The sequence below is a fragment of the Gavia stellata genome, chromosome Z (assembly GCF_030936135.1).
Source record: "Gavia stellata isolate bGavSte3 chromosome Z, bGavSte3.hap2, whole genome shotgun sequence".
NCBI classification, from domain to species: Eukaryota; Metazoa; Chordata; class Aves; order Gaviiformes; family Gaviidae; genus Gavia; species Gavia stellata.
This window is the reverse complement of record NC_082637.1, coordinates 77,836,164-77,856,891: the sequence shown is the minus strand read 5'-3', so window position 1 is coordinate 77,856,891 and position 20,728 is coordinate 77,836,164. Positions and strand designations below refer to the sequence as shown.

The window sequence follows — 20,728 nt, the reverse complement described above, 5'->3', positions numbered from 1 at the left end:
ACAGTTAATTTATGCCTGGTAGAACTTGCTCTGTCATTGCCCAGTTGTGAATTAGCCTTGCCAGTCTGCATGCAGTAAAACAACCAGAAAGCCTGACTGTAGGGCTTAAAGCTCATAATCATGTTCAAGTGTTTAAAGTTTTAACTAATGAGACTTGGGATGAATGTTTATCCTTATTGTTGAGGCTGTTCACTTCCTTTTGTTGCCTGTGTGCTGAATGCAGAACAGATTATGGCTGGCTTGAGCAAAATAATTCTTGTTGGTCTCTGCATTACAATTTTGATACCTTCATGTGTTGACCAGCTTCCAAGGATATCAGGAGAGGTGATGTGGCTTTTGTGAGAGTATGGATGTATGCACAGGACAGCTAGACTAGCCAGTCTCTAAAAAGACTGAGATCTGTAAACTTAACCTTTATGTTTTTTGCTTTCCTTCCCTGCCCAGCACTAAAACTGCCATTTTCCAAGACACTATCTTATTTATTTATTTCTTATATCAAGAATTGTTTCCTGCCACTTCATTGTGTTGTATATGCTTCACTATTTCCCTTGTTAAGTTTGCGTTTTTCATAGAAATCATACAAATGTTAAGCTTTTAGTATGAGTTTCTCGAACGTAGTACTGTCTGAGTATTCACTTCTAATACAAAAGAGCTCATTCTTTCTGGTTCATAACCTGAGATAACCCTTTTCAGAAATGCCAGTGGATCCTTCCCTTTCCTAACTGAGGTTTGTTTTCAAACAATTATAAAGAGATCATTATGGCTCTCGCAGAATATGCTGGGATAGCTGGTAGCTGAGTCTCAACTGAATAAAATTCTGTCTTGTGTCAGAGTCATGCGATTAATTGAAGAAGAATTAAGTGAAGTTGGACAGGTTATGTTTATTCCTCCATTCCAGCATCTAATGCAGCTGGCAATGTGAATTGGTAAAGCCTCTAATGAAACTCCTTCCCACCTGTTTAGGTTTGTATTGAATGAGTCTCAGAGTCGACAAAACGTGCCCTCGGCCCAGGGCTCTTCATCAAGTAGCGTGGGAGGTCCTGGAATCCCTCAGCCGCCTCCAGGGATGAGCTTTTATGCAGCCAAAAGGGTAATTGGAGATAGCCCATGGACACCAGAGCTACTAGAACAGGTACTTGCAGCTGCATGGCTGGTCCTTGGTGAACTGGGGGTGGTGACAGGGGCGGCTACAGACAGATGAAGGGAAGGCAGGAGGAAAAATACGTAACTAATTCTGACCGACTCTTTAGTTGCCCTGAGGGAATTTATTGAAGGACTTTGCATGCTGCCTTAAGGAACTTTACAACAGTGAGATGGGGTGGGAGGTGCCAGCAGTTCTAACTGGTTAGGGAGCAACCATGACTGCTGCTTACTCTTGCTTTTTTCTCCTAAAGATAGTAAGGTTGCAAAACTCTCTTATTTTGGTGAAGCATCCCTTTTTAGCAGACAAGTAGCAGAGTATCCTTAACTATAATGCTCATACTTTGCTGCAGGTGACTGCTTTGATAGGAGGTAAGAGTAGGGCGCTGCTAAAGAGATGGAGAGCATGTGAGCTTCTCCTTAGCAAGCAGAAGCCATCATTTCAGACAGCTGAACTGCTATGGTTATTGTAACATACGCTCTCTTGTCAGTAACACTGCCTTTACTTTCCCCACTGTTGAACAGTGTAAGCTGGGGATAGTGAAGTTCATTGAAGCTGAGCAAGTGCCAGAACTTGAAGCTGTTATACACCTGGTTGTAGCCTCCAGTGATACCAGACACAGTGTTGCCACTGCAGCAGACCTTGAACTAAAGAGCAAACAAAGGTACAAGTTTGGATGTTTGGAAAAGATGGTGCTAGTGTTCCTAACAAAGCTAGCTGCAATTAACGTAGTGCTCCAGAGAGACTGCGCTCTGAAAGGGGGAAGGCTGCAGTCCCCCCGCATACCTGCAAAGCTGCCATGTATTCACACGGGGCTGGGAATGGTGTGGCTCACAGTCTTGCAGCTGGGAACGTCACTTGGCTCCAGAGCTGACAGCTTTAGCTGTCTATTTTTAATCATCTTTAGTGTTGCTTTTGAGCCGTTTTCTAACTCCTTGGTTTCCAAATTGCCCTCTGTGGATTACCGATGGTCAATAAGGCCTTAGTAAGTGACTCACAGCTGGTTGACTGATCTGTATTGTATTCCCCAGAAAAGTATACTTTTATTTAATTTATTAAGTGAGTAAAGAGACTGTAATTGTGAAGCAGACCATAGACTAGGAAGTTGGGCAGCCACTGTTTTCTGCATTATTAAAGCTTTTGCTCATCTGCAGTCCACCGTTCATTGTCTAAAGACAATGCTTCTGTCTTTAATACATCAAGAGGCCAGAGTAATTGCTTTTGGTACTATTTGCTGAGTCATTGCTTATGTGAGGTTTGCTGGCTCATACAGGAGATTCAGAGCGAGAGAGGCCTCCCTTTGAAATGTGTAGGTGGCTTTGGTATTACTAGAAGTGTAGGACTTTTTAACTTGGAGACAAATATGTAATGTGAAACCTTCTTCATTTGAGTCTATTCATGTGTCTCAGTCATGGCAGGGGAGATGATTCCAGTAAGTGATGACAGCCTGGTTAAGGAAGGCAGTCTCTGCTTTGCTGCTTGTCTCATCTTTCCCTTTGTGTTGGTATTCTTTGCCTGGAGAGCAAAACACATGTGTGGACAAATTGCATGTTAATATGCAATGTTAAATATCTTTTATAAGAAATATATGCTACTTCACAGCTCACTTGTTTGGAAATCAGTTGCTTTAGTGAAAGAAAGATATGGTTCTGTCCCCTCCACTTTTTTGAAGCATGCATGCTTAACTTCTTGTTTTCTGTGGGGTGTTTTTTGGGCATATGTGTGTGTTCCAAACAGTCTCATTAGTATCTGGCGTTAGATGGTTATTGTGGGCAGAAAGGTTTATCTGAGAGACCAAGATGAAATAGTCCTAGAATTAAAAATACCTGCTTCTCTACTGAAGTGTCAAAACACCAAGGTTGAAGAATGTGGAGAAAGTTGTTAACAGATGACCATTCTGTATTCAGTCGGTAGGCTACCATGGTTTATATGTCTTATTTCAGTGGGAGAGAAGGGAGCATGTAGGTTTCTCACAAGTTACTTGGAATTATATTGTCAGAATTTGTAGGTGAAATTTTTAATAACTTCACATTCTTCGTGATTATATATAATAGGGATGTGGGAGGAGTGATTAGAAATGAAACTAGATCTATTAAAACTCTGGGAAGAATATGAATATGATGCAAAATGCTGTAAACCACATATATTTTAAAAAGTAATCCTAACATGTCAGAATCCTCACATGTTGGTGTTCAATGTGTTTTTTTCTTTAGTTTAATTGACTGGAACAATCCTGCTATCATCAACAAAATGTATAAAGTGTATCTTGGGGATATACCACTGAAAACCAAGGAGGTAAGATTTGCCTTCAGAGTTGCATACGTGCTTAATTTCTGAAGCTGTAATTTTAGTTGCCTTATTTTATTTGGAGAAGACATATATATATATATATATATTTCTTGACTCTATCATTTCCTTTGATATCTGCTTTCACTGGACATTTTTGCTGTTGAATAATTCTTTTCTCCGCCCCAGTGTGTTCTGGTTTGCGGTAGAAGGTAATTTAGCTAACTTTAAAGTACTGCTGTCCAAAGGTGCACTATATTATTTCAACTCTGTTTCTGACAGGGATCTGTTCTGAAACCAGAAATGAAACGAGAGTCAGTCAGCACCCGTGTTAAATTAAAGATAGTTCCTCATCTTCTGCGATCCAGGCAAGCTGCAGAAACATTCCCAGCTAACATTCAGGTAATGCTTACGTTCCAAAGCTGCTCTTCCTGATGAGCTTGATAATACAGTTCCTGCAGTACTTGGGGGAGGAAAGCGCTGTTACTGATGACAGTGTTTAAAGAAGAAGGGGAATCAAAAAACCTTTGAAAGTGAGGCCGGACACTGTCTGATCTGCTCTTTTATTCCTTTTGGCCAGGTGGTTTATGATGGACTCTTCGGTGCAAACACAAATGCAAAACTGAGAAGTTTGTCCTTGCAGTTTGTGCATCATATTTGTATCATGTAAGTAATTCAGAGTGAGCACAATGTTTTTTAACTATTTGCCTAGAAGCCACTCTGGTCACTAAATACATAACGGAACTAAGGGCAGAGAAAAAGTACTAAAACTCATAGAAAGTAGGGGTTTTTCCTTAATCCTGAAATTTGTGTATGTGTGTGTGCTTGCACACATTAAGCTGTAATTTCTCAGCTAAACGAAGTTGAGAAAAAGTGATACTGCGAGAAGATACTTTTAAGGGATGCAAAAGAGAATATTTTGTTTGTTGTTGTCTCTAATTGCAGTTGTCCAGAAAGTAAAATAAAGCCGTTAGGCCCAATGCTTTTAAATGGACTGACAAAGCTGATCAATGAATACAAAGAGGTAAGCTGAAGGATACTTTACTATAGAGCTAAATTCTTCGTATGAATACAAGCAAAAGACAAATACCTTTATGATGGAAACTGATAAATCTCTTTCTTGTCGTTGCCTGAGGTGGTTATCAAAGGATACTTTCTAAGAAATTTTGTTGGAAGGCTATATAGGAAAACTGTTTTATTTGTTTAACAGCTATGGATAGGTGCATGGATACTATCTGCAAAAGTCTCAGGATATAATAGTGTTGGTAATCTAAAGAGTGAGGCCAGAGTAGCATCTAGCTGCTGTTACTCCTTACTCTGGAGCCCACAGGGGCCTCAGCTCCAGGCATATACCCCGTTGTGATAAGTAGCTGTATAGGAATGCTTGTAATACCTTCCATCCTGTCTGTCCAGGGATGGCATTGCCATGGGAAGGGTGTTACAAACAGAACTACAAATGCCAGTCTGGCCTGAAGAGGTCTTTCCAGTGCCATTTCAGAAGGCAAATTCCCCACAGTACTCCTACATGTATCTTACAAAGGACTGATGTTGCAGACCACCTCTTCTGCAGCTTTGATCCTCTTGCTGGTTCATTTGAACTGTGGGATGTGACCTTCTGGCCTGAGTTGGTGTTGAATGCAAGGGCCTCCCCTGCCGTTGGGAAGGGCATGAAAAAGGAGTGTTCAGAAGGAAGTAAGCCCATATATAAATGTGCTGCACTGGTCATCTCCAGGATCTGTTGTGTGAACAGCTTCCTTTGTGTAAAACTGCTGTTCAGGACCAGTGGAAGGTTTCTGTCCCTTTGCTACTGTTTCATATACTTGCTCAATCTCCCTAGCTGTCTCTTTTGAAATAAATTTTGATTAGCTGAGACCAGAAGGGACATTTACATTTTGTCACCATTTGTAATTTTCTGTTTCTTGTGGAAAAAGCATGCTCCCTCTGCTCCTATGTAATGCTTTCGTTCTTGGATACAATTATTTTATGTTCCAGCATTCTTTGTCCATGAAAGCTTCTTTGAGCACTTTGGAGACAGGATTTAAAGTAAATGTTTAATTATAAAAGGTATGCCTTTATGTATTTCTGGTTTTGCTGAATTTTATTTATTGTTTTATCATTCAAGGATTCAAAACTGCTGTCAATGGCATATTCAGCGGTTGGAAAGCTCTCCAGGTAACTGAAACGCCATTTAAGCAATGGGACATTGAATAATTTTTCTAAAGTAATCTGTTAATTTGTCAGCAGCAAGCTTTATGCCACCTGCCAATTTTGCAATTGAGCGTACAGTGCAGAGAAAAGCATTCTTCTTGTGACACCACCAGAGATGTAAAAAGAAATATGTTTTTAACTGATAGCTTCTCTCAGTGATTAATGGCAGCTCATTAATTATGCACAGAACTTAAGAAATGGTTCCACTTTCTGGATTGCCAGAAACATGAATTTAAGGAACATACAGCAAAGACCAGAGGGTGTGAAGCTAGACAAGTAGTATGTTGAGAGGTATGGTGGTGATCTAAGCGGTTGTCCATAGAATATCTTGCTTTCCAAACTGTGTTGAGGGGGGGTGTGCTGCTCCATGGTAGAAATGGATAAGAGAGAGCAAACTTTCTGTGCTGGCTCTGTTTTGTTTGACAGTTAAAATGTGGGATGAGGGGAAGACCAATGAAATGTGAAGCATTTCCATTTAAAAAAACAAAAACTTCACAAATTAAAATATCTTGTTTCAGCCGAATGCCTCAGCTCTTTACCAAGGATATAGCACTGGTACAGCAGTTTTTTGAAGCTTTATGCAAGGTGGGTGCTGACGGGGCTTTGGGAAATCATTAATAGTTTGTGCTGGTTTTGCTTAATTCTTGTCACTGCACACTGTAAAGTGAAAACTCTTGGTTTTGTACTGCAGGAAGATGCTGATACTAGGCTTGCCATTCAGGAGGCCTTGTCTATGATGGTTGGAGCATACAGTAACTTGGAAGGAGCCCAGCGTACCCTGATGGAGGCTCTTGTGGCTTCTTATTTAATAAAGGTATTTTCAGTGGAGTCAAAATTAAGTACCTTTAAAAAAAGAGCTATTAATTGTGTTCCTGTTTCCTGACACGTCCTGTTATTTACTTTTGGAACAGGTCTCCCTTTTCTTTCTGAATTTATAGGGCTGTCTAGAAGAAGGGGGGGATGTGTATGCTCAGATGAAATATTTTTAAAATGGTACAGTGGCTGCAAGAAGCCTGACAACGCAGTTTTCTATTTGTATCTGGTTTGCAAAGAAACAAAGTCATTGCAATTGCGATGTATGTTTCTCATAGTCTCCTCCTATGAAAACTTTGAGAAGTAGACTCTTCAAGGACAGTATCTTGTGAAATGCTTTGTGAAAGCAAGAGTTTGGTAGAAAGGATCATTCACCGCTAAGTGGGGATTTCAGTGTGCTGTATGATTTCTAACATTAGAAGGCACCTGGGAACCTCCCCAGGAGCTCAGCCTTGAGACGCTAATCTGGAGGAAACCACACTTCACTGACTCTCTTACTTTGCTGAGTATCTTGTTTGTGTTCACAATTCCCCAGAGGTCTGGGTTTCAGAAAGAGTGGTTTTTGTATACTCTGTGTTTGCATGGTTACTCAGGGTGACTGCAGAGGTATACGTATTTCTAGTAGTTGAACTAGTAACCGTGTAAGAGTCTATTTTCATGCTGATGACTCTTTTGCCTGGGTGCTCGAGTGATCTAGGTCTCTGGGCAATACCATTTTGAGACTATCTGAACCCAGCAGAGAAAATGACAACCCTAAGCTAATGTTTGTTTTCCACTTCTGGCTGTGCTGCTCCTAAGCACAGCTCTGTTTTGTGTGGATAGATGATATATATCATTCTTCATTTCAAAACTGCCTGGGTGGGGCAGTTCAGATGTCTAAGAATTAGCAAAAACCCTGATTTATGATTCCCAGAAATGTGCATATACTTAATTAAACATGTCATTCTCCACTTGTACATATATGTAAGAGAAGCTAGCTTTTCTTTTGCCTGTCTCCTGCCATATGAAGAGTTAGCAAGAACAGTGTCTCAAAATGTCTAAACTCTTTGAGTCATGTTGGTACCAGAGGACAAAACAGATGACTGATGATTTACAAGGAGTGGGTGCAGGTCATTAGTGCGTTCATTTAAAACTCAGTCGTATGTTTGTGTCTCTTCTCTTTAAGCCTGAAGTTCAAGTACGTCAAGTGGCTGTGAAATTTGCTAGCACAGTATTCCCTCCAGATCATATCCCTTCCAGATACTTACTCCTATTAGCTGCAGGAGACCCGTAAGTTGTTTTCCTTTTTAAGTTATTTTCATATGTATATATATACATACACATATATATTTGCATTCAATATATATTTGGATGAAATATGAATGCATATGTAGGTGTGTATGTATGTATGTACATAAAAACTCACTCACTGAAAAGCAAATATGATAATTTGGAAATTAACCTTTATATAGGGGCATTCTTGACAGTAGTGTGGAGAACTATTAACTGTGCCTTATGGTAGTCTTTGGCTTGGATTCTTTTTCTTGTTTCAGATGAACTGCTGTCATGAAAGCACTTCATGTTAATGATCAATTGCAACTGCAAAGTAAAAATGCATTAAATGAAATCACCTTTACAGTGGCTAGAAATTACTTTTTCCTGGCAAATTCTATCAGTCTGGTTTTAGCTTGTGTTTGCAAAGAGTCAGGAGCATGCACTTGTGAGAGTTGCCACTCTCTGCTGAGGAGTAGTTGACTCACTAAATTACAGTAATCATTTCATTTGCAGTTTTCTGTTACTGCAATTTATGTGGTGGGTTTTTTTCCAACTTACTTTAATTGCTTGATTTTTGATGTGAGTAGCTGTTGTGTAACTAAGGAAAGCTAAACAGATCAATTGCAACAATCCGCTCTGTCATTGGAGTGTCACACTGTTTCAGGAGTTGATCTGCTAAGTAGATAGTGATAAACCTGGTAGGTGTCAGCTGAAGCTTGAATATAGGAAGTGATGGTGAGGAGGAACAGATAGGAAAACAAGGATATGGGAGCCAGGAACTGGTGGTGAACAGTAGCAGGATGTAAGAGGAGCAGAAGGGGGCTGATCCGGACTGCTTTGGAGAGGCCACTCATCCCTATGCTTTTTCTTCCCCCTCTCTAAAATAAACAAATAGTTACAAGTTCTAATGCAAGCTTTTTTTCCCTTCCTTTCAAAAAAACCACTTCCCATTTAAAAACTATTCTCTCTTGCCCAGCTTCCCAGCAGTAATCTTACTGCTCATTAAAGGCCATTTGTTCTGTGCAAATAATGTCTGTTTCTTGTCTTTTCTTCTGAAAGGCGGGAGGAGGTACATGGAGAAGCCCAGCGAGTGCTGAGAACATTTCCTGGTAAAAATGAGAAGGAGAGTTCTGGGAAGCAGATGCCTTCCTTCCCTGAAATGGTCCATTACATCCAAGATAAGGTACAGCGCTTCTGTCCCAGTAAATGACAAATACATGCCTGATGCTCAGGCATGTGCTAAGTGTGGTGTTCCCTTCCCTGTATCCATCTTCCTCACCTCCCCTGAAGAATAGAGTTAGCTAAAATACATAGTATTTCATTGCTAAGATTAGCATTCATCATTACCTTCTGCTGGCAATAATTGCAAGAGATCCAAGTGTTAAGTAACAAGGAGGCAGATCCTTTAACAAAGGGATTACTTTGTATTGGTGCTGTTTGTGCAGAAGATGTGTGGAGCGAGGAATCCAGGGTTCAAGGGTGATCCAGCACGTTTCACGAACACAGTTCACTCACAAACACGTTCTTGAAGGGATAGGAAGATCACTCTCTAGTTGGGCTGGTGAAAAATAATATTGTGCATAAAACAGAGAAAAGATTCTACGCTAGGAAAGGAGATACTGGAACAAGTAGAGAAGTCTGGTTTGTTGACTTAAAGGCTTAATTATTTATCTTCATTGCAATCTGTGGAAATAATGGCTATGTAAATAACTTTTCACGAGTCCAGTGGAGTGATACACCAAAAACTGTACCACTGAGTTTACCCTCACTGTTTGCACTGAGAGATCATTGGGAGAGGTGTTAAAATCTAGTCTGTTACACGCTTCTGTGTATAGTAGCTATACTACAGCTATAAACAAGCTATACTATAGCTATACAAGCTATAAACATTATGTGAAGAGTCACTGACAATACTTTTTTTTCCTCTGATAGTCTACTTTTTAAAAAAATGTCAGAAGTATATCATGTTGGAGCACATCTGGTTTTGCAAGAGATCTGTGATAGCAGAACTCTTATACGTGAGAGATGTCCTGTGAAGTATTGTATACTCTGGTGTTGTACAAAGTATTTGAAGCTTTATGAAAAAACTTGCTTTTGTCCAAAATACTGGTTATTCAAATAGATATCAAAAGTTAAGAAACAGAGGTTGAGTTTTAGATAACACTATTAAATGCTGGTCCCCTTTTAATTAATTTTTAAATTTTCCTTGACTTCTGTGATGTCACTACATAACTGTGGATCAGCCTAGTTTAATCACTACTGACAAAAATAAGATTCCCTCACTCCTGGGTGAATTAAACAAAAATTTTTTGAGCACTTTTCAGATATTCCTTAGATGTCCTGAAGGTATATTAAAAAATCCTTGAGGTACATTTCTTTGGTTAGTTAACTCGAAGTGTGAATTTTCACATATCATGAATAATCTGTGAGTGTTGGAGATGTTTGAGAAGTTTGTATGCATTGCTTGGCACAGCAGGCTGAGATGCAAAATGGCTTTCCTGCATGAGTTAGCATGATCCTTCTCTCCCTCTGCAAGAAAGTATATGCGAAAGAGTAGGGCCTGATCTGCTGGGTATGGATGGGAACCCATTCTTCAAGGGAGTCATCTTCTGGTTCACTAATTCAGGTTTTCACTAATGGTTCTGGATGTCACGGAAGTTGAATTGTAGGAAAAGATCTGAGCATGTTAAGAGATCTGAGGATCTGTTGACTTCTGTGCAACTGCCTTGTGTATTTATTCAGATGCAAGCCTGCCTTGCTGAATCCAGCCCTAGCACTGATGTGCGTATCACCTAGAGAATGTGGATATGCTTTTCTGCAGCCTTTGCAGTGGGTATTATTGGAAACCTTCCGTTCAGATATTTTTCTGCTGGAATATTCCTGCTTGACAAAGCTAACATTTCCACGGAAGGCAGTTGCTCACTTGCTGCAGCAGCCTTCTACCTAGCAAGTAGTGGGGTCTGAGAGACTCCCTGGGCTTGGCTGGTGCAGCACAGGGTGCCCACCTCCCAGTACTGGGGAAGCCTGGCTGTTCTGCAGCCTCTCCAGGCAGAGCTGCCATCTCCAAGCTTCCTGGCTGCCTGTCAGCCGGGGCTCCTCAGAGTTTGGAAGTTCATGAGGTATTTTGTTTTTAAATTGTAAAGCACTTCTTTTTTCCTGAGGGGAAGAAAGAATCTTGTCCTCTTCCAGCCTCCCCTGCCATTCCCCCTCATGAATTCAGAGTTTCTACTTTCTGAGTTGGTACGGATGTAAAGTTGATGGACCTAAACTGTACTATTACCAAGTGCACTGTGCCCTTCTTGTTATAGATCTGTTGTACATTTTCAGTTGCTAAGTGGAGGATAAACATAGTTGCATCAGCAAAATTTCGTTGACCTTTCCAACATCTCTGTTGTTCATGGGTCTGAATGTTCCACTCTTAATATACTCTGTTGTTTAGGCCTCTCATCGAATGAAAACTCCAGCTAAATATATGACTGGAACTGCAGCGTTGCCTTTCAATCCTGCCACATTTGGAGAGGTAATTGTCTGGATTTACTTCCTCGGATATGTGTACCATTATTTATTTAGAGGACAGTGTAAGAAGCTAACAGTTACCATAAGTCACCCTACATTCTAAAATTCTTCTTTTAAACAGCTGTTGGGATTTACTCTCCATCCTTTATCTGTCTGTCCTTAAACGGCAGTCTGAACAGGATTTTCATGGGGGGTTGGGAGGAATGTTCCTGAGAGGGCTGCTCCGCTGCTTTCTGCAGCATACTTAATATGCTAGCTTGTCAGAGGGAGAAACTGGCAATCGTGTGCAAAAGTCCCATTATGCTCCTTGAGGCTGTCCTTTTCACAGCGGATTCCCTGGCTTTAGTGATCTGTAGACACAAACTCGGATGTGATGCAAGGTCTGTATTAGCAATGCATTGGGTTGCATTTGTATGCATGCCAAATTGGTATAGGGTACAGGCTGAACTGCCTGCAAGGAGGTTGCATCAGATGGTGATAAACCAAAAGTCTGTGTATGATTTAATCTTTTGATTATTTTCTCTTCTCCGTGGTTTTCAATGTGTTTTTCTCTTCTTTACTTAGATAGTCCTGTACCTGCGGATGTGTCTTGCTCACAGTGCAGGTGTGGTGCCAACTTCACAGAGCTTGGCAGATATGCAAGATCACGCTCCAGCCATTGGACGTTACATAAGAAACCTGATGTCTGGCAACCACATATCTTTCTCTTCCTCCTCATCTTCAAAAAGTGCAGAAACCAACCCTGTACATATATATATTGGCCTTCTTCAACAGCTGTTAGCTGGCGTTGGAGGTAAGAAGCGGTGTGCAGCATCATATTGAAGAAAAAAAAGTCTTCGCAACAACCCCATGCAACGCTACAGGCTTGGGGACGAGTGGCTGGAAAGCTGCCCCACAGAAAAGGACCTGGGGGTGTTGATTGACAGCCGGCTGAAGATGAGCCAGGAGTGTGCCCAGGTGGCCAAGAAGGCCAACGGCATCCTGGCTTGTATCAGAAAGAGTGTGGCCATCAGGAGTAGGGAGGTGATCGTGCCCCTGTACTCGTCGCTGGTGAGGCCGCACCTCGAATCCTGTGTTGAGTTTTGGGCCCCTCACTGCAAGAAGGACATTGAGGTGCTGGAGCGTGTCCAGAGAAGGGCGACGAAGCTGGTGAGGGGTCTGGAGCACAGGTCTTCCGAGGAGCAGCTGAGGGAACTGGGGTTGTTCAGTTTGGAGAAGAGGAGGCTGAGGGGAGACCTTATGGCTCTCTACAATTACCTGAAAGGGGGTTGCAGAGAGGTGGGTGTGGGTCTCTTCTCCCAAGTGACTAGAGACAGGACAAGAGGAAATGGCCTCAAGTTGCGCCAGGGGAGGTTCAGGCTGGATATTAGGAAAAATGTCTTTACTGAGAGAGTGGTGAGACACTGGAACAGGCTGCCCAGGGAGGTGGTGGAGTCACCCTCACTGGAGGTGTTCAAGGAGCGTGTGGACGAGGCATTGTGGGACATGGTTTAGTGGGCATGGTGGTGTTGGTTGATGGTTGGACTTGATGATCTTACAGGTCTTTTCCAACCTTAGTGATTCTGTGATTCTGTGAAATGAGTTGCTGCATCCCGTGCTTTGAACTTGGCTGCAGCAATCACAGAGTTGCAACATGGACTATATATTCTTCAGTTTAAACTTGTTCTCTTCTATGCTGCTGCGTAGGTGGGAGAAAGCAGGACAGTAAAATTGCAACATCGGTTGACGTAACACTTGAAAATTGTGAGGCCATTGTCTGTAACAGCTTCCTCATCAGTGAATGCTATGTCTTCCTCACTCTGATAATAGCGTATCTGCGACAAGCGTAGTCTTAAAGCACTTGAATGCCTTTAGAACAAATTGCTACCAAAACGTTTCCTTCTTTTAGTTTCCCTAATATTTCTGAGAAATGCTATACCCTGTTACGCTGTATTGTTTGTTATCCCTAGTGAATTGCAAATGAATGCTTTGAAATGCCTTATAGTTCTTAACCTCTTTTTATCACTAATTGTTAGGTTGTTGTAAATACTGCAATTGTTTAATAACCTGATTCTTTGATTACTGTTTAGGTTTGCCAGTTATGTATTGTCTTCTAGAAGTTGTTTCAGTGTATCCAGAAAAACTAGCCACCAGATTTGTAGACAAAATGGATTGGATAAAGGTATGCTGAAACCTCTTTTTTTGGTTTATTTTTTTGGGTGGAGGGGGTTTGGCATTAGCAGAATCTGGTGTTTTCCCATAGTGGAATGGCATATTATTTCCAAGTATGCACTTAATTTGAAATCTGGTATTTCTACTTACAGTCAATACCTTATGAGATGTTATATGTAGCAGGGTAGGGAAAATTATTATCTGGTGTTTCTACCTACAGACAACACCTCATGAGATGTTATATGTAGCATGATGGGGAAAATTATTTTTTGGTTCTTCGGTGTTACTGATTCTGTCTGTCAACCTACATGTTCTGGGTAATCTATGTCATTGATCCTGTTTGTGTAGTCAGTCAGTTTTTCCCCTTGATCAGAAGATCCATTAAACAGCAAAAGAAAACTGAAAACAAAATTCTGCAGATTTTTGAAGGAATTGCTTAACAATGGGAATGTTCCAGTGGGAAGATGTGAGTGGCTTCTCAGAAAATGAGATTAATTAGATCCCTGATTGTTTTAGAGCCCTTTCTGTGGATTTTTTTTTTTTTTATTTTTTTATTAGCCTCAAACAGAAAAAAACAGATAAACTGTAGCCTGCTTGGGAATAAGCCAAAGAGAATTCTGCTTTCCCTAGATTCTTTTCTCGGGCAACTTTCTGCTTTTTCATGATTTGCTTCAAGCATCCAGGATTTGCTAAGCTCATACAGGTTACCTTTGCTTTCGTTGGGGGAATCTGGCAGAAAAAAATACTTGGTTGAGTTAAAGAAAAATTTGAATATGTTCTAATAATTTCTCCTGCTGATAAACTGTGCTGCATTGCACAGTATACAGTTTACCACAACTTTTTAACAAATTAGATAATACAAGATCTCTAATACAAAGTGGATAAATTTGCATTGAGAGCTGTGATTTCTTGGACACTTTTTTGTCACCATTGGATTTGACTTGTTTAACCTCCTGAGGATTTTTTTCCCTTTGATTAACAAAAAGGAAGTGGAAGCCTCCAGTAGCTCAGGGAAGACAGTGTCTTTAGGGGTTTTTTTAGCTCAGTAGGGATGCAAAATGTGGAAGCTCTTCTCTGAACAAAATATTCAGCGAAGCATTCAGTCAGCGTGTTTAATGCAGAAGTGATGGGTAGCCCTCCTGCGGCTAGTGGTAATCTTCCTCCTAAACACTGAGTGTGTAATGAATGCTTTGCTGAATTGAGTGCTTTGTTTCATACTAAATGATAATGCTGTCAGTTTAAGGAGTGGTTTTTGAGTTAAGTACTATTTATGTAGCTGCATGACAGTTGTGCTTGTATATTGAAGCTCTGTATGAACAGACTGTATAAGAAGTTGCTTCCATATTTTATGTTTCTTTTTAAAATCTCCCTCAGAGCCTGATGAACACAAACAAGGAAGAAATGCGTGAGCTTGCAGCCCTGTTTTATTCTGTAGTGCTGTCTACTATGTCTGGAGATGAGCTTAAGGCCTCCTTGGAGCAGCTGATCAAGATGACAAAAGACAACCATGTAACTACCGTCCTTTGTCTGCTTCTTCTTCTTTTTTCTCCTGTCATGTAACTGATAGGAAACCTGAATCTCACAGTGTGTCCAGGATGTATTAGCCTTAATCTGAGTGTAGAATTAACTATCTGACTTCCAGTTGGGCAGTGCAAAGGGATTTTTGTTGTAGGTGAGTGCAACAGGTCTTTAAATAAATTAATCCCCAAAGCTGTTGCTAAGATCAGTAGGATGGCTTCCTGGAGGCACTTCCCAAGCAAAGCCAGCACTGCCATGTATTTAACCAGTTCTAGCCAGCTAAATATTCCTTGTCCCATTGAGTGGTAATGGATCACGCTGCCTACCTCAAACACTTTACTGTTTCCTTATTCATGAGCAACTACAGGTACCCACAGAGCAAAGAAAATGTTTAACTTGTTAAATGTTTAACTGCACCTCCCCTTCTGAGCCGTAGCCGCCTCCTGACTCCTCATCACCTCAGGTCTTGTCCCATGAGCTGCCTTTGCTGGGTGAGGGCTGGCTTCTTCCCTCCCGCACCACACAGACTGCTCAGCAGCCCTCTGCCGCTGTATTGCTACATGGTGGGTTTGCCTGCCTTCCCTCCTCCTGCAGCTCCTTCCCTCTCCCATTGTCCTTATCTCTGCATTTTGCCACTGCAAGCATGGAGGGAGAGTCCTGAAAGCAAATTGGGCAGCTTTCTGTGTTGGTGTGTCTTGAATCCTGAAAGGGAGGAAAGTAGTAGCATTTTTAGGTCATATTTCCCCAAGATGTTTTTACATCAGTCTCTGAAGGACTTAATGGGCCACCATTTTAAATTGCAGGCAAGAGGCTCAAATGCTGACAAGAAGCGGTGATCGCTTTATGCCGTAATTAACAAACACAATTTATTTTGGATCTGTGATAGCTGTGTCTGCGAGCCAAAGCCGTGTCTTTGCTCAATTTTTCGTAGGGCACAGCTTCTGTGGTCACGAAGCCAGCGCAGACAGGTCCCAGCCCCCGACCACTGCTTTCTGCCCCAGTCACCTGTGGAGCCAAGGTTGACCTTTCGCAGATCCTGTCTGAAAATAAAGAGGGATGTGAACCATGAACCACAAAAAAGCAGGGTGTTCCCATGCATTTTTGAGTTTGAGTTAGAGCTCTGTTTTGCTGCGAGTGTGCAAAACCAGTTCAATCAGTACAGCTAGGGATGGTGGTGATCTCTAGCGGCTCAGGAAGGACTGCAGTGTAAATGTGTAGCTGAAGTGGAGAGGGGAGAAGGACCCATTTTCAGCTGTCTTTGCTGCTGTGAGACCACAACAAGGAGCAGTCCCTGGTGGCCAACCTGAGCTGAGGATCCTGTCTTGGCCGCACACTTGCACTGACGCACCTTTTGAAGGGTTGTGATAAAAAACAGATACCTGAACTAATCTGAGTTTAAGCCCCTGCCCCCTTCCTTTTTTTTTTTTTAATTAAGGTAGCATTTAAGTCTCACAGCCTTATTTCTGCACAAAATCCTTTTGTTGGAATTCATCTGTGGGAATGAGTACCATCATTAGATAGTCTCAGTGCCAAAACAGCATTGGACAAATTAATGCACTTGACATTTAATTGTAATAATTAGTTTTCACAGTCTGTGGTGTCCTGAACTGTGTAGAGGCATGCCTTCAGTGTTTGTAGGCCAAGTGTGTTCTTATTCTTAGCAATGCAAATCTAGAGTAATTTGCCTTCACTGCTTTTTACCAAAGAGTACATTTTGTCCCCTTAATCTGAGTATGCCCAGTTTAAAAGCAGAGACAGCATAGTATTGTCTTAGTTCACCTTCATGAGTCTGTGCTTACAAATCAAATGAGTTGGATTTTTTTCAATATTTTTTTTTTTTCCTAGCTACCAAGGGATAGATTTTAGGAATGCAAGTGCTGGTGATAAATTCTTAATCTGTCCTCCTAAGCCTCTTCTGAGTTTTGTTTATCTTAAAGGACTCCATCCATCAGAGAGCACTAGTAGTATCAAATTCTCTGTTGTTGCATTACGTGTTAGAACACTGCATTCTTCAGGGTGCCTTCTCATCTGGCTTGTCCATATGTGTTTTTAAATCAGTGCTTTGTGCAAAGTGTTACTTACTTTGAAAATGAGATTTTCTGCACTGTTGGTGTTGTCTGTAGAGCCCGGAGGTCCAACATGGATCCTTGTTGGCTTTGGGATTTACAGTAGGAAGGTACTTGGCCAAAGGGAAAATCAGAACAATGGAGCTACATGACATAGAACAGCCAAACACTGCAGTCATGCCGGAACAAGAACAGCTCATAAAATCGACGACAGAGACAATAGGTAACTTCCTGCCTAAGACTTTGCTACATGTAACAGTTGCTTTTTCAACCACCTCAGGCTGAGGACTTTTGTAAGATATTCAGCCGATAGATACTGTAATCTTGAGTTCACTTTCTGTCATAGAATTTACAGCCTGTAAAAATGTCATCTGATTAGATGCATGGATGTAACCCTTTTCAACAAGAATTAGGGGGACTCGGTTCATAGACCAACATAGCACAATTGGGAGCGGTGCCACTGCCTGGAATCCTCTCAGTGTCTCCTTTCACTTTGATTTTGTTCTAGCATAATGCTTCCTACCAGCTGTAGAGGAGATAAATGCTTTGCTTCTTGCATGGGTAAAATGTAAGTGCTTGCCTGCACTGCTAAAAAATAAGACAAAATCCAAGTCATCCTGTTTTGCTTTTTCCTCTAGGTTCTTTTCTGGACAGCACCTCTCCCTTCCTCGTGGTGGCTGCTTGTACGGCTCTTGGGGAGATTGGCAGGAATGGCCCCTTGCCAATCCCCAGTGAAGGAACAGGATTTACGAAGCTGCAACTTGTTGAAAGCTTATTGGCCCGAATCCCTTCCACCAAGGAAACAAATAAGGCAAGATTTGCTAGTGTTGTAATGATTCTTGTTCATTTCTGGAATGCTCTGTCCCCAGGTTTATGTATGACCTGCTAAACTCAGCCTTGGTTTTAAAAGGAATTAGGCTTATCATTGGCTTTAGTGAGGCAGAGTTAGGCTAAGGGCTTTTCCAGTGTTGTCTAGCAGTTGGTCACTTGTGCTTTCTATAGTCATAAATAGGAGCTTAAGGGATGAAAACTATGAAAAAACTATGAAAAAACTATGAAAACTATTCAAGAAAAATGGGAGTAACTTCTTTTACCTGTAAGCAGTCATCAAAGGTAACAGGACATTTGTTTTGATCTGTGTTTTGGAAGAGAAGTGCACTGATTGATCTAATAAGTCACTTGCATGTCTAACTTCTGGTACCTTAAGTGAAACTTCAGCAAGTGTGAGAAAGAGTGGGTTTTAAGTGTATCTTTTGGACTTACAGGAAGGTTATGTGACGGTGTTGGGTTTTTTTGTTTGTATTTAAGATGAAGGAACGAGCAATACAAACATTAGGTTACTTCCCAGTGGGAGATGAAGATTTTCCCCACCAGAAGCTGCTGTTGCAGGGCTTAATGGATTCTGTGGAGGTGAGGCACTATCAATGTATTATTCTTTATACTGCAGTGAGTATTCCTATTTGAATGCTTTTTATATCTCTAGAGCCAAGTTTACAAGGGGAGCTGTCTTTTTGTAATAGTGCCTCTGGGTTTTTTAAAACTGCCTTGAAATAGAGGGCAGAGGTAGGTTTGGGGCTTGTAAAATGTTTTATGCCACAGTTTAAAAACTTTCCATTTGAGGTCTCTGCCCCAGTCAAATATGTGTTCCCCTTCAGGAGGACTATCTGTATGTCTAAAATCTTAAGAGCTTATAGGTCTGTACCTTGGCCTTCAAAAGTACCCTAAAAGCAGGTAATATAAACACCTTCTTCTTCATCTGAACTCCATCAGCTGATAGAACTCACTTGAATTGGAAACTTTGTTTATAGGAATATATGTTATCTCTTGTCAGTCTAAATGCATCAGGGTAGTGCACTGCATTCTTTTGCAGTACTTCAGAGCTGCTATACATATTGCAATATGCCAGACAGCAAAATTAAATAGCGAAGGAGCTTTTTTAGTGTTCTTCACTTACAGCTTGTTTTACCTTTCTTCCTTGTTCATACTGACAAAGGATTCAGCATTGTAGAAGCAGCTATTGAGTATCAGACAGGCTGGCTTCGCTGAGTCCTCCAATCTGGTGTGATCAAACAAGCAAGAATAGTAAAAACATTGCGGACACAAACATAAAATGATGTTTGTAAGTGCCGTGTTTATCTGCTGTAACTGCTTAGGGTCGTTACAGCTTCCTTTATAAAAAATGTACTTGGAAAAAAACCAATTTGTCTTAGATTCCAGGAAGCTAAAGGCTTACTTCTCCAAACACCTAAGCATTTTGTGCTTCCAGAGAGTAAGGAAGGCAATCTAGAAGGTACTCACCAGGTATGGAAATCAGTTCTCACGACTCAAGATTTATCATAAATAGTGACAAAAAAGTGGCAGAGTTCTGCCTATTCTGTTCCTGAGGGCTTAGAGAATAGTGGAAAGAGGACAGAGAAGCAAAGTATTGTCTGAATTCTTTTAATGTGAACATCAAATTTGTACATCTCTTAGAGATGATCAGCTTCTGGATGGAATTACGGGACAATCTCTTACTACTGCATACTATAAGAAAGCCAGAGTAATTTTCGCTGATGACTGTTTTATTTTTATCCTGTCTCTCCAATTCTTTCTGTTCACTAAGTTGAACTTTTGCAGAGACTAGCAAATGCTTTGTAGGAGGCACACTTTAAAAATAAGTGTGGAAATTTTAGCCTTTATTATTTGTTTTGGGAAGTCTGAAATCGCCTCAGTTTTCATCAATTTCGGTGGGTCTGAGGTGCCACATAGTCTCAGAAGCTCACCAAAAGAGAGATCTTATTGCAAGTTGGTGCTGAGAATTGGGGTTGGGAGAGAGGCTGTGGTTTTGTGGACTAAGTGCCAAAAGTTTTGATGTGTGTTTAATTAGTACTGTCAGTGAGGCTCTGTTGTGTTTTTCAGGCCAAACAAATAGAACTGCAGTTCACTGTTGGTGAAGCTATTACCAGTGCTGCTGTAGGAACCATCTCGGTGGCTGCACGTGATGTGTGGACAGTCACAGAGGAGGAATATATCCCTCCTTCAGGTAGGCCTTCCTAATACAGGGGCTGGGTTGAGGAGCATGAAATCTCACAATTCTGGACTAACACTGGGCTCCATAATTTTATTTCTGTGGTGTTTGTTTTGTAACATAGAAGTAAGAGACATTTTGTGTTTGTTAATGCACTGCTCGGTGTTCTGCAATGCTGGTTTATATATAGGTCGTTTCACCTCTTCAAGTCCATCTGCTCAGAGGGTAGAAAACTTTATTTCATGTGCTGTTTAACTAGCTTCTTGATGAAATCTAATTCATTGCCACTTGACGCTGCATTTGTTTTATTTTTTTCGTTTTGGTTTGCCATGTTGTGTTAGTTTCAGGTTTAACATACAGAAACCTTTTAAAATAGCATTTTGAAGCCTGTATTGGAAAATAGGGTTATAAAATTAAGTTGCAAGTCTTTTTCCAACAGCTTGGACTGATATGATTAAGTGACATTTACATGCAGTAAATGCAGAACTTCTATGTAAGGACTAAGATTCTGTACTCATTGAATTACAAGCATGACAAAAGGCTAGCTTCAAAATAGGCAGCTGTAAATATCAGCCTCAGACCTGCAAACAGGTGTTTAAATGTTGTGAGAGTGGTCTTAGATCTCAAGTGTACACAAAGCTGAACATGTGCAGAATGGGGTAGAAACGGAACCCTGCTGTTGCTCCAGAAATTTTGAGTCCTAAGAAAAAAAAAGTAGTACACTGAATCTTACGCAGTATGAGTGGTACCTGTTCTTGGCCACAGACT

At 41.0% G+C, this 20,728-nt stretch overlaps 1 protein-coding gene across 2 annotated transcripts in view; it reads left to right on the top strand.

Annotated features, from left to right (window-relative positions):
- ECPAS (Ecm29 proteasome adaptor and scaffold) overlaps positions 1 to 20,728 on the top strand; it is a 66,191-nt gene that overhangs the window by 19,570 nt on the left and 25,893 nt on the right. For both annotated transcript variants that reach the window (XM_059834446.1, XM_059834447.1), the window contains exons 6-24: positions 964 to 1,132; positions 1,666 to 1,805; positions 3,355 to 3,436; positions 3,710 to 3,829; positions 4,008 to 4,093; positions 4,373 to 4,451; positions 5,550 to 5,599; positions 6,154 to 6,220; positions 6,327 to 6,449; positions 7,614 to 7,717; positions 8,762 to 8,885; positions 11,142 to 11,222; positions 11,783 to 12,011; positions 13,288 to 13,379; positions 14,744 to 14,878; positions 17,011 to 17,176; positions 17,592 to 17,764; positions 18,262 to 18,363; positions 19,852 to 19,975. In XM_059834446.1, coding sequence (XP_059690429.1) covers positions 964 to 1,132; positions 1,666 to 1,805; positions 3,355 to 3,436; positions 3,710 to 3,829; positions 4,008 to 4,093; positions 4,373 to 4,451; positions 5,550 to 5,599; positions 6,154 to 6,220; positions 6,327 to 6,449; positions 7,614 to 7,717; positions 8,762 to 8,885; positions 11,142 to 11,222; positions 11,783 to 12,011; positions 13,288 to 13,379; positions 14,744 to 14,878; positions 17,011 to 17,176; positions 17,592 to 17,764; positions 18,262 to 18,363; positions 19,852 to 19,975 — 2,246 coding nt within the window. The remainder of the gene's footprint in view (positions 1 to 963; positions 1,133 to 1,665; positions 1,806 to 3,354; positions 3,437 to 3,709; positions 3,830 to 4,007; positions 4,094 to 4,372; positions 4,452 to 5,549; positions 5,600 to 6,153; positions 6,221 to 6,326; positions 6,450 to 7,613; positions 7,718 to 8,761; positions 8,886 to 11,141; positions 11,223 to 11,782; positions 12,012 to 13,287; positions 13,380 to 14,743; positions 14,879 to 17,010; positions 17,177 to 17,591; positions 17,765 to 18,261; positions 18,364 to 19,851; positions 19,976 to 20,728) is intronic.